The sequence below is a fragment of the Telmatherina bonti genome (genome assembly GCF_933228915.1).
Source record: "Telmatherina bonti genome assembly, chromosome: 4".
In the NCBI taxonomy this organism is placed as follows: domain Eukaryota; kingdom Metazoa; phylum Chordata; class Actinopteri; order Atheriniformes; family Telmatherinidae; genus Telmatherina; species Telmatherina bonti.
The window spans coordinates 31,775,836-31,789,891 of NC_136622.1; the positions used below are offsets into that span (position 1 = coordinate 31,775,836).

General features: G+C 39.8%; 1 protein-coding gene across 1 annotated transcript; it reads left to right on the forward strand.

Moving 5' to 3' along the window:
- Positions 1 to 85: 85 nt before the first annotated feature.
- uckl1a (uridine-cytidine kinase 1-like 1a) lies at positions 86 to 13,309 on the forward strand (the record flags this gene model as incomplete). Its single annotated transcript, XM_079239684.1, has 14 exons — positions 86 to 148; positions 6,850 to 7,037; positions 7,249 to 7,355; positions 7,747 to 7,917; positions 8,591 to 8,662; positions 8,764 to 8,953; positions 9,045 to 9,106; positions 9,289 to 9,305; positions 9,537 to 9,635; positions 9,711 to 9,804; positions 12,400 to 12,462; positions 12,546 to 12,668; positions 12,840 to 12,947; positions 13,145 to 13,309. The coding sequence occupies exons 1-14, from the start codon at positions 105 to 107 to the stop codon at positions 13,307 to 13,309; spliced, it is 1,503 nt and encodes a 500-aa protein (XP_079095810.1). The 5' UTR covers positions 86 to 104.
- Positions 13,310 to 14,056: the final 747 nt, after the last annotated feature.

Below are 14,056 nucleotides of genomic sequence, written 5' to 3' on the forward strand. Positions count from 1 at the left end.
GTGTAGAAACAGATGAAGATAAACTCCATTACCCACAATCCCTCAGCACGCTTAAGGAGGAATCCGTCAATGGCTCAAGCAGCCGACGCCGGCTACGGATCCCGATGGATGCAGAGAGATTGAGATTAATATCGTCCCGCTCGGACAGGTACATGATACTATAAGATTTTTTTAAGCTGTTTTAAAACTGGTTGTTCCAAATTAAAATCTTGCTGTTTTTCATTTGCATGTGGTCCTGATGTAACGCTAACCACTCCGACACCTCTGTTGTCACTCCTGCTCCTGTAAACACAACAGTCATGTTCGTTTCACAGATCTGTGCTCGCAGATTTATATTCATTCAGACATCTCTCTTACTGTGCCTTTATTAACAGAGCATTATGGATAGTTGTGAATTTTAAGGCATTAAATAATGACACGGAGTTCAAAAGTAGATGAGCAGTTTGACGTCAAATCATGCGTCACAGACTCGGATGGGAAACCTCTAGAACAGGGGTGTCCAAATCCAGTCTCCCGAGACCTACCATCCCAACGTTATTGATACAATCCTTCTCCAACACACCTGAATCAATTTGACGTCTTGTTTCCCGGCCTCTGCATAGCTGAATAAGGAGTTTTAGCCATGTAAGATACATATAAAAGCTGCCGGATAGTAGATCGCCACGTCCGGTGTTATGTCGGTTTGGGATACCTCGTTGAAATAGCATACAAGTTCACATTTATTGATTTATGTCTCGGTTTTAATTTCTTTGTCGAAACTAAATACAAATTAAACATAACCCAAGCTGTTTCTCTAACCCTAAACCCCCCAAAAAACATTACAAAAGACTTAAATGTAAGTAAGCTGCCTTACGTTTTATGTGCTTAGTTTCACTACGTTCGATAGTACGCATGCGCATTAATCAAAGGTATGCTATTTTGATGGGTATGCCAAACTGATGTAACACCTGACTTGAGCATCCCTGCTGGAGAAAGTCTCCGAGCTCCACCTGAAATAAATGCTCATTTACTGAAACTGCAGTGCTCAGAGTGAGTTCACAGTGACCATCATGACAGCTTCTGCAAGCCGTGTTGGTTGAACTGGTCTGCAAAATATCATTTGCTAAAAACATTAAATTATTTCAATATAATTCTTTTTTTCACCTTTTCACTGCAAGTAAATGCTTAAAAACAATAAATGTAGGTCCATATAAGCAGAGCTGAAATCAATTATTGAACAAAAATTAAAGTAGTGTTGCACTACAGAATATTAAATTACTTCTCACTGATTTTCACATAAAAGAAACAAATTAGTCTAAATTAGACAAAAAAGCAAGAAACTTTGTATTTGGTTATTATTTCTTAGCTTAATATCTATTAGTGTTGTGTTACATTGCTGGAAAGTCTGTTCAGTCATTTGTACAATTGCATTCCTTCCTCTCCACTCCTGAATTCTGGAGGTATTTTGTGATGATCCCAGCTCTGCATGGAGAGCACTATCATCCAGGAGGATGGAGTTCGGTCGTAGATTCAGGCAATGTGGGATCACCGCTGACTCTATCATTTTTTTACACCTGTCTATCAAGTAGGTGCCAGTCAGGTATCAGTCATAAACCTGTGAGTGGCGCACACCTGTCAGTGCTTCAAACTCAAAAACAGTCAGTAATGACTCAAGTATATTTTAGGGGATTTTTGCACATTTTTGGCCAGCATTACTCACACATTTAGAGGTGATGTTCACTCCTCAGAGGCACAATCTTTACAACCCATCCGTTGTTGGAAAGGTGACTAATCAGGTGTACCAATGGTGTCTAATGTAACACGATTGATATTATCACATGGGTGAAAGAATCAACCTAACCAAACTTTCTGTACATTTTGTGCTAAGCATGTATACAGCTGCAGCTTGCAATTCAATAACCAAACTCTGCTTTAATCCAATTTTACTGGTTTTTATTACAGGGGTGTGATCAGTTGTTTGGAAGCATGATGTGGGTGAAGTATGATGATCCGCCTCCCCCTTCATACAGCACTCATAATGTCAGACTAAATGTATTGTGCAGTCACAGAAAAAAGTTATGAGACACAATGGATTTTTTTTAAGGGAAACAATACAAACAGAAAACAAAGCATTAGAAACAGTATGTCGATAGTTAAATATTTATGTTTTATTAAAACATTAAGAAAATTATTTGAGAGCAGTGCAAACTTATAATGCTTTTGATATTTGATCAGGCTGAATGTTTTCTGTTGTTATTTCTACTTTTACACACATGACAACTAGCAGTCTGATCTGGATATATCTATCTATCTATCTATCTATCTGTCTGTCTGTCTGTCTGTCTGTCTGTCTATCTATCTATCTATCTATCTATCTATCTATATATATAGATAGATAGATAGATAGATAGATAGATAGATAGATAGAGATATATATAGATGTATATACACAGTTGTGCTCATATGTATTCATCCCCTTTCATTAAAGAAAAGGCTGAATTTACAACAGTCACTCAAATAACTGGAGACTTAAAAACGGAACAATAACTAAAAATTTGCAAGAATATTCTTTAGTAATATAAGACACTGTTTTTTCATTTAATTGAGTTGAAGAAAGAAGAAAAACAAAATAAACAAATTGGTCCTGGACAAATAAGAGCATTTTTCTATCAAACAGTGGGACAAAATACCTGTCAACAGGTGCAGAAGTCTGACTGAGAGGAACAGAAAACACCTGACTGTAGCGGAAACATTAAAGAATTGTTCAACAAAATATCAGTTTATGAGTGATGTTATATGTAATAAGTTATCTAATTTGTTTGCTTTTTAAAAAAATATTTCTATTGAACCAGAATTAGAAAATAATGTCATGATTTTCATAAAATTTTTGTCTATTTTTACTTTAGTCAATTTCAACTCATTTTACAGGCAGCTGTTTTTTTTCCTTTTCTAATGAAAGGGTTTGAATAAATATGAGCACAACTGTGCATATATATATATATATATATATATATATATATATATATATATATACATATATATATATATATATATATATATATATATATATATATATATATATACATATATATATATATATATATATATATATATATATATATATACATATATATATATATATATATATATATATATATATATATATATATATATATATATATATATATATATATATATATATATATTGCTGGGTCAGGTCATTGGCATTGCAGGACGGATGAACAGCAGAAATCCGTCTACAGGTGCCTCTATTAATACCAGCCAAGCAGCACTTTGCTGTCAATGTTTCAGTGATCCTCTTAGTGTCTCACACACACACACTCACAGGAAGGAGGACACACTGGTGGAAACATGGAGCAATGAGCAGATTTGCAGATCACACAGATGAAGTGAAAGCAGACCAGAAACAGGACTGCAATTTCCACATCTTTGCCTCCTCAGTCTCGGCTTAGGGCTGTTTACAGCTTTTTTTTTTTTTTGGTGGAGGTTACCACGGTGACAGGCGAGCTGGAGGGTAGCAGGTTGTTATCTGAAGCAGATACAAGTCTGCTGGACTGTGACGGAGCCAGAATCTCTGGGTGTTGGTCGCTGAGGTCTGACCGCAGGTAAGCTCTGACTGACTCCCGTTGTTGTCTTTTGGTTCAGGTGGGATGCCTCATGAGGCTTTCATGCACTTTGGGTTCATGTGTGTGTACTATAAGTAGTCTCTAAACAGGGTTTACTGAGAGGTCAGAGGATGTGCAGGATTTGAGTTGCCGCTCTGTGTCATTACTAAACTTTGAAACTGCAGCAGTTGGAGATGCAAAACACTCATTAGTCCTCATTTCCATTCAGGATTTGTCCCATTTTGTGTGCACAGACTGTGTGTAGTTGTGCTTCACATTTAAAGCAAGCAGAATGATCATTTAGTTTCTAATTATAGCCGATGGGAATGCAGAATTCCTAAAAGTGTCTTCTGAGAATCTGAGGTAAAAGCTAAGCGGACGTTTGTATGTTCCATTGTAAATAGTGCTTTGAGTCTAATCTTAATCACTGTGATCTAAGCTGTGATGTAATGGGGGAAGTGTTGTATGGCATAAGTAAACTTGTCATTATGTGTTGAAAAAAAATCTTTTAAAACTAGAAGTTTTCAGTAAGAATGTATCTGAACATTTGGAAGTAAAATAAAGGCAAAGCAGGAGTGTCTATACACACAATAACCACGTTATTACGTAGGTTTGGGATGCTAACCCTTGCCTTCAGAGCTTTCTTCATTCTCAGTGGAATAGACTCAACAAGGCATTTAAATCATTCTTCCATTTTGACATGATAGCATCAATGTCATTGATGAGAATCTCCAGTTACACCCAAGCGAAAACCTCCGGCGGTTAAAAGTGAAGCTGATGCGGAAGTGCATAAAACTGCAGTTCCCCCTTCATTCACTAGGGGCTGCAAAACGGAGCAAATCCCCATAGACTCCCATGTTAAAAAGACCGACTTCACGGCAGAAATAAACATGTTTACAGCCTGGTTCAAAAATCCATTTTCGGTTTATAGGTCAGGTTTACCTACAGGACAACTTTTGGGGGAGTGAATATTTTTCTAACTCGCCTGTTTTAAAGTAATTTAATCTCGAAGTTTGGCAAATTTAGGGGCGTGTCCTTTTGATTGACAGGTACCAATGTCTGGCCTGAAGTAAGAAGAACGTAGAACAACCGCGGTTTTTAGCCGGTTAACAACGTGACTTAGCTTTAGCCCGCTTACCTCCGTCGGCTGGTTAGCTCCCGTTATCTTGGGGTTAGCTCGGTTAGCTTTTAGCTACAGAAAGCTCGGAGTTCGCTCGATGTCAATCATCCGCCATGGCGCTCACGGCTGCCCTCTCAGCTCCACCTCTTTGCCCATATTTGTATTTTCCGGGCGAGACGAAACACATGACGCTGCCAATATGGCAACGGTAGGAACCGCCCACCGAGCTTCAGTTCAGCTCTTCAGAAAGCTACGGGTGATGTCATGGAGACTCTGTCCATCTCTTTATATACAGTGTATGGTTCCACCACTTCCCAAAGGGGCTTTATTGGACTGAAAACTGGTGACTGTGGAGGCCACTGGAGTACTGTCATGTCATTGTCATGTTCAAGAAAACCAGTTGGAGATGGTTTCAACTTTGTGACATGATTTATTATCTAGATGGAAGTAGCCGTCAGAATATTCTACACTGTGGTTATAAACCGTGCCATGTGAGTACTGGAGGGCCCGAAATGGGCCAGGGAAATAACCCAGACACCATTACAACGCTGCAAGTCTGAAGCCAAGACGGTTTAGCAGGGCAGCTTTATTTTTATAGCACAGTTCAGCAACAGGGGGGTTCGTAGTGCTTTACAGAGACATTAAAACATTAGAAAATAAGACCCATAATTTAAGATTAAAAGAAGAAATAAAAAGGAAAGAACACTAAATAAAAGTTATTAAAATTATGATCAATTCCTGTTTAAAAGAAACATGCAGATTTCATATTAAACTTCTGAAATGCAGCTGAGAACAGGCGGGTTTTTAACCTGGCTTTATATATATATGGATATATATATATTTCATCTGATCTGAGGCTTTCTGGGAGTTTGCTCCAGACATGTGGAGCATAGAAGCTGAATGCAGCTTTTCCGTGTCTCGTTCTGACACTGGGAACTGATAACAGACCAGAACCACTGATACAAGGCAGGATGGATCCATAATTTCCATCGAATTCTGATCCTACCACGTGAATGTGGAGCTGAAATGGAAACTCATCAGACCAGCAACACTGCAAAAACTCAGCCTTAAAAAACAAGAAAAAAGCATACAAAAATTAGGTAAATGTTCTCTGGCTTAAAAACTAAGAATTATCTTACCTTTAAAAAAAAAAAAAAAAAAAAGTATATGTGTGCTCAATTTAAGATTTTTAATCTTACTTAGATTTCAGTTTTTGCAGTGAACGTTTCTCCATCTTCTATTGTCCAGTTCTGGTGAGTGTGTGTGAATTGTAGCCTCAGGGTCCTGTTCTTACTGACAGGAGGGAACCCGATGTGGTCTTCTGCTGCTGGAGACCATCTGCTTCAAGCTGGACATGTTTTTTGTGGTCAGAGGTGGTATATTTTGCGTACTTTGGTTGGAACCAATGGTTATTTTCAGCTCCTGTGACGTTTCTATAATCTCTGACTTTTTCTACACCTTCTCTTCTGACCTCTGACCTTGCTCAGATACACAATAAAGCAGCCAGTGAGTATTTAATAAGACGTCCTTCTAAACTCTGATATTCAGGATGGATGAATCAGCTCGTCACTTTCTCATGTTGATCGGTTTGCAAAATTGAAAACATTATTGTTAGCTGTCATCACACTTAGCTGAAAGCTCAGACTTGCAGTCATCATTTGTCTAAACGTCACGGTTATTTTGTTCTGAGACAATCTGGTGATGGTATGTGGGAAGGTGGGAGGTTGCCATTTCTCTTTTCATCTGTCAGTGGTTTGTATGAAGAGAGGCTCAGAGATTAGATGTCTCTGCTGGCGTCTTGTTCGGTAGAAGGTGTGAGAACAAAGTCTCATATGAAGACCAGTATGAGCAGGTTTAGTTATATACTGCTCCCAGACCTCTGACTCAGCCAGCTGAGTGGAACCGGTTGAAAGCTGTGTCTGATGGGAGCTTAACTTAGTTGTATGATTGTTATAAAATGGTTAAACTGCAGCCTGTAACACAGCCGTGCTTCATGTTATTGGTTATAGATGTAAATCTGTAGTCGTACGTGATGGACGAGCTCATGCGAGAGTTTTCCGTCCCAGTACTCCTGTGCATCTCGTGTTCAGGCTGTAACCTGCCCTGCTGTTTGCTCCGTTGCAGTGGGAACGCGGAGGACTCGTTGGACCGGCTCCTGCCGCCCGCCGGGGCCCCACGCAGAAAAAGCACTACCTCCCTCAGTAAAACAGAGCCTCCTCTGCTCCGCACAGGCACACGCACCATCTACACCGCCGGCCGCCCTCCCTGGTATGATGAGCATGGGGCTCAATCAAAGGAGGCCTTTGTCATCGGTAAAACACTCGCTGGTGATGATTTTCTGTTTCATTTCTCTCTCCACCTTCCTGCCAAGTCATCTCTTTGAGCTTCAGAACCTTTCCTTTCGTCTCTTTTTATGCTCAGAAACACTTAAGTGCAATCACACATGCATACCACCAGACTGCATTAGATACACTCTGAAAAATGTGCATAAAAAGGTCTTTGAAATGCTGTGTGGATCTGCAGGGTTGTGTGGGGGCAGCGCCTCAGGGAAGACCACTGTAGCCAATAAGATCATTGAGGCTCTGGATGTGCCGTGGGTGGTGCTGTTGTCAATGGATTCTTTCTACAAGGTGAGAGGGTCATGCATGTTAGTCTTTTTTTGTTGTTGTTGCTTTTTGCCTTTTTGTTTTGGTTTTTTGCTCATTATCTACGGGTTTCTTGCTAAAAGAAAAGATCTTTGTGAGGAAATCTTTTATTAAGAGCGTTTCTCAGCCCGGCTTCTTGCTGTAACCATCACACTGTTGTCTCTGTTCTGACTTAATGAGATGCTGTAATGACGCTTTAAATTGCAGCCTGAAAATCTCCAGCAAAATGCAGCCGAACAAGCCTTCATACACTCCCACACTGTTTGTTTCTGGAGATATCCCGAACCTGCCGAGGAATTTAACATCTTTAATTCTCCGTACCAGCTCTGCCGTGTTGTGCACACAGAAAACTCCACTTCCAATCTGTGTTTTTCAGGTTTTATCCCCTGAAGAGCAGATTTTGGCAGCAAACAATGACTACAACTTTGACCATCCTGGGGCTTTTGACTTTGAGCTTTTGGTTGCCACTCTGCGAAAGCTGAAGCAGGGCAAGAGTGTGAAGATCCCAGTGTACGACTTCACCTCACACGGGAGACAGAAAGACTGGGTGCGTTGGGTTTTTATCCTTTTACAATCAGCCTGGTTACTAGGAGTGGGAAAATCGAATCGAAAAATTGGAAATCTGGATTTTTTTTCTTCACAATTTTAAAATTGATCTTTTTGTTAAAAAAAAATCGATTTTTTTTTCCAAATAAATAAAATTAATGCATTCTAAAATGTTTGTCCTTTTTATTGTTTTTCTTGATCTTTATACTTGTTTTCCTGGGCATTATAGCAGCAGAATGATGGTTTTTTTTTCTTATTGAAATGGAGAAAAATGATGAGCAAAAAAGAGTATTATACTTTTCTTTTTTAATCTACAAAAATCAACAATATTGGAGAATTGTGAGAATCGCAATTTAAATCGAATAGGCACCCAAAAAATCGGAATCGAATCGAATCGGGACAAAAGCATATCGTCACAGCTCTACTGGTTAGTACAGAAAACTAAAGAGAAAATGCATCTCGTAGTTTTAGGAGAAGAGCCGAAGTAATGAAGCTGTTTCATCTGTAGCCAAAACTTTCAAAGCTGAAACCATATTAAGCATAAATAAAATGTTATTTGTCTTTTAAACATGTTTTTTAAAGAGTCACTGTGCAGCTTTAATCTTCTAAAAGCTAAAACAACCATGCATGAAGCAGCTTTCTTCTTCTGAGGCTTTCTCTTCATCCTTTTGCAGAAAAACGTGTACGGGGCCAGCGTTATCATATTTGAAGGAATTATGTCTTTTGCTGACAAAGAGCTTCTTCAGGTAAGACACCCTGCCTTTGTGAGTGAAACAGTTGTGCAGCTGCTTTGCTGAAGCGAGCCTGATTGAACCGTTCGGAGCTGTTTGCTCTCTCCCACCTGCAGCTTCTGGATATGAAAATCTTTGTGGACACAGACTCAGACATCCGGCTCGTCCGCCGGCTCCGCAGGGACATCACAGAGCGTGGACGGGACATAGAAGGCGTCATCAAGCAGTACAACAAGTTTGTGAAGCCTGCCTTTGAGCAGTACATCGAGCCGACCATGAGGCTGGCTGATATCGTCGTGCCGAGAGGTAATTTGCACCGGAAGCAACTTGAACTGGGCAGTTTTGACATCATGATTAATTTTCTGTGAAGTATAAAACCTCTGATTTTCCCTCCAAGGTGGAGGGAACATGGTGGCCATTGATCTGATAGTCCAACATGTCCACAGCCAGCTGGAGGAGGTGAGACATTTGAAGCTGGCGCCACCATGTGTTCAGAAGTTGCACTGACTGACACTTCTCCTTCCACAAACACACAGTTCCCCTTACACGATGCATACTGCCCTTATCCACTAAAACTTTTTGTCTTCTTCTTATCTTGATCTTCTTTATCATTTCATTGCTTTTCTCTCCTCTTTATGCAGCGTGAGCTCAGTGTCAGGTACGCTGATACATATTTTGGCTCCTCTGGCTTTAGTCAGCACGTCTTTACTGCAGATTTCACGTCGCCTTGTTCACTCCGACCTTCACGCTCTCGTCTCAGCTGTCTTTCTACATTATGTGGCTTTCTGAGATTCTGTCTCAAAGTCTCGCTGATTTATTCATCTCTTGCAGCTATAGGAGGAAGAGACAGTCAAATCTTTTCATCTCAACGTCCTGTCCTTTTCCTCAGGGCGCTCCTGGCCTCCGCACAGCAGACACAGCCGCTACCCCAGACTCTCAGCGTGCTGGAGAGCACGCCTCAGGTCAGAGGTCTGCACACCATCATCAGGTAGCAGCACGTGCTCACACTCAGCCTCCACAGCGAACCAACAGCCCTGAAAAACCTCCTTTCGCTCTTCTGCAGGAATAAAGAAACCAGCCGGGATGAGTTCATCTTCTACTCAAAGAGATTAATGCGCCTCCTCATTGAGCATGCACTAACATTTCTACCATCTCAGGTGAGCTAAAGTGCCTTTCCTGATTAACTTTAACTGTATCAACACTTTAAAATAGTCTGTACAAAACATTTAAAAGGTCTGAAGACAAAAATATTAAGAGTGGAGGAAATTTACAATCATGCTTTTAAAGAGTTTGACTCCATCACTCCACTGTCAGACAAATTTTGCAACAGTGCAATCCAGGATAAGGTGGCTTTATAAGCCCATGTGCACAAACTGAAGCATTCATGCAACCGTTTGGGTCAGCTGCACTGAAGCTTTGCTTTCATTGGAATGTAAATGGTTGATTCAAAGACTGGTACAAATGATGATGTTAACCAGGCTTTACACAAAAGTAAAAATTAATATTTTAAGAGTCTTGAACTTGAGCTAATGGAAATATTGTGGCCATTCATGTAGGGAACTCGCTAACATCCTAATATTGAAGCTGTTCTGTACAGGGTGTCCCTTAAGTCTCTTTGCATTTTAACAAATCTATCACAAAAACATACAAATATAGAAATCTGTGACATCTATAACAGAATGAGCTTCTCTGTCATCCAACATTTATCCAACATTGTCCCTGTCTGCATACATTTCTTGTGCACAAATTGACGGACCTGACAGTGGATTTCTTCCATACTGAGTCTGCATGCCAGATCTTGTTTCAATAAAGCCGTAATTTCCAGGCTGTAAGCCGCTTCTTCTTTCACACCACTGGAATCCTTCAGCTTAAACAATGATGCTACTAGCTTATGGACTTCACTGGCTAACGGGTCATTTTGCGCTTCATGTCGCACCCTCATGATGAATAACACGTGAAGAACAGAATATGATGCAGCATTCAAGTTAAAGGCCATGGATGAGGCTGATGAAGAGAGAAAAAGAGCTGCAGCGTGTTCGGTGAAGGTGCAGTTCACATGCAGGTGCGCTCTGTAGCCTGGAAATGACAGTACATATCGGGCCTTTTCTATAGTAGGAGCTACTTCATGGTTTTATTCAAGAGAATCTCTTTCATTTACAGGATGTGTCAAATGCTCAAGTGAAAAAATGCCATTGTATCACAACCAATGGAGTTAAATTGTGGAACAACTTAAGTGATAGTAAGAAGTTATGTTCTACTTTTATCAAATTTAAAAATATCCTACAAAACCATACATTACAAACATACAGGACAGAATTACTTTGATTTATGTATAATGTATGTATGTGCATGTGCATGGCTGTCTGTATATGTACGTGTTGCATGTGTGCATATTTATACATGTACATGGATGTATGTATTTACATCTATATTATCACTTAAGTTGTTCCACAATTTGTATTTTATGTATACACATCCATGTACATGTAAATGTGACTGTACATAATTATATGTATGAGAAATTTAATTTAATGTAATTTGTGGAAATTATCACAAACAGTTAAAATGTGGGAAATTATCTATAAAGTGAACGACTTAAGACATATGGCATGCTTTGCTATGATAATGATTTTTCTTTTCATTGACTTAAGAAAATCAAATAACCATTTATTAGTGCTTAATTTTTTTATTTTTTTTTAAAGGGGCACATTTTACAAGAATTTTTCTTTCTCCTGCTCCTTTTCAAGCATGGTGGTCTGTATTGTTTTGTTTTGTACTGTAAAGTCTTGTTATACCTTTTGTATGACCATGTGAGAAAAAAAAGAAGAAATGTGATTAAAAAAAAAAAAAAAAATGTTATTAGCCACTCAATACATGGATAAAATCTGATTAATGTATCAGTTGCCTTGGAAATAATCTTTTTAAATGGTAAAAATGCTTTTTGGACACCTTGTATGAAGTTTTCTAATTAGTTGAATCAGTTTCTTTGTATCTATTTTTGGATTTGAAATTCTCATGATATTTTTTTTTTTGTATAGATGAGTTTCTAAAAAAGGAAATAAACATTTAAGCGCTACTGCATGCTTAAAAAGTGACAAAATGTTGAAGAAACCAATGATTTTTTTTAACCAGACTCAGCAGTTCTACTTTACTGAGTTACTTATGTTATTTAACTAATATTAGTTTTTTATGTTTCAGCCTGCAAATCTGTTCTTCTGAGCAGTTCTAGTTGTTATTATTTTTGACTACAATGCATGAAAACCCGCTTTAGACTTTAATGTCAACAGGAAACAGCAGGCAAACATGCATTAGGATAAAAACCATGTTAGATAATAAGATGAAAGAATTGGCTCTCTTTTCCCTTTTAAAAAGTCTGAGAGCCGGGGTGTCCAAAGTCTGTTCTGCAGGTTTTCTATGCATACCTGTTCCAACACACCCGGCTCCCATTAAATGGATCCAACAGACAATCAGGTTTTCCATAATTAAAGATTAGTTTGAGTCAGGTGTGTTGGAGCAGGGATACATGGGAAGCCTGCAGGATTGTGGCCCTCAGACCAGAGCTGGACACTCTTGTTTCAGAATATGTATTTTTGTGCACAATTTCTATACTGATACAGAAAAGTCACATAAAGCTCCTTCACAAGACAAACTAATATGACAGACAACCTTGGAGTCCGTTTTCTGTGTCAGCTTCATGATGTTTGTGTCAAGTCTCCGAGCAGAACTAACCCCTCTCCTGTATCGTCTCGCAGTCGTGTGTGGTTCAGACTCCGCAGGGCTGTGAGTATGAGGGCCGCAGTTACAACGGGAAAGGGGTGAGCGATCTTTCGTTAACCTCCAGTCGAGTGCTTCCTCAGGCGTCCTTCATCACTCTTACCCCGCATCCTTGTCTCCGCAGATCACCGGTGTGTCCATCCTCCGGGCAGGAGAGACAATGGAGCCCGCCCTGAGGGCCGTGTGCAAGGATGTCCGCATCGGCAAGATCCTCATCCAAACCAACCTGGACTCAGGCGAACCAGAGGTGGCGAAAAGGATTCATTTATGTCTTTAGTTTTCAACATGGTGTTTGAAAATGGCCTCCAACAAAGGATAAATGTTTCTTTTTCTTCCACATGATGCTTGTCTCCCTGGTAACTACCTGTCCTGTTCCTGTAACCATGGTAACTGGTCTTCTTCTCTCTGGCCTCTCCAGCTGCATTACCTGCGTCTGCCTAAAGACATCAGTGAAGATCATGTCATCCTAATGGACAGCACGGTCTCCACCGGCGCTGCTGCCATGATGGCGGTGCGAGTCCTGTTGGTGGGTGCAGCCAGAATCAGGTCCAACATTTCGACCCCTCTCCTGCTAGTCTGTCATCTTTATCCAACACACAGCCCTGTGCTTGTGGGGTAGAGGTTGAACTAAAAGAAAACAATCCTTTATTTTCACAAATTGGGGCTCTGGTAATATTCAAGAAGCCTCTTATGGTGGTTGCTGTGATTTGTGTGGCTGAGCAGGATCACGAGGTGCAGGAGGATAAGATCATGTTGGTGTCGCTGCTGATGGCAGAACTCGGGGTGCACTCCGTGGCGTACGCCTTCCCAAAGGTCAAAATCATCACCACTGCTGTGGACAAGAACCTGGATGATTTCCTGCATGTAATTCCTGGTATCGGTAAGTAAACGTATTTACTGACCCTTGTAAAGTTTGCAACATGAGGCTGAAACTGGAATCTTGTGTCAGAAATTTGCGTCTTTTTCAGCTCAGTTTTGGATGAGTGATTTGTGCAGCAAATGGCTGCAACAGATAAAATGTAATACGTGTTTTTGTTCCAGGTTGACAGATTTCATTTCATGTCCGAGCAAATCCTAATTATATGGTTGTGTCACTTTAGATTTTAGGCAATGGCTTCTCCCCGTCTGCACTTTATATCCACACCATACGGAGCGATCTGTTCTCTGTTGTCTGATAACTCAATACTACATTGAAACAACATTTTCTGTAGCTAATCCACTCAATAGCAGTGGTATTGAGTTTGTATTTATTCATATTGATTAAAAAAAGCTGCAGGAGGGATTTCTTGTGGTTTGATATCATTATTTAAATCTTATTTAACCTTATTTTAACATTCCTCATGTTCTAACTCAGCTGAAAATGAACGTAGTAGTAGTAGTAGTAGTAGTAGTAGTAGTAGTAGTAGTAGTAGTAGTAGTAGTAGTACTTTACAGTCAGAGGGATCAAACTCCAACTCAGCCTTTCTATGTGGAGGTTCACTTGTTCTTTCTGAGTCTGTTTTTCCCTCAATGCTTCCGTTTTCTCCCGCAGTCTGAGGAATTACTTATTAGGTAAAATGCTGATTGTAAATTGAGCCAATGGGGATAAATGTTCCTCTGGAGGAAAATTGGTAATTGTGTGTGTCCCACTTCTTC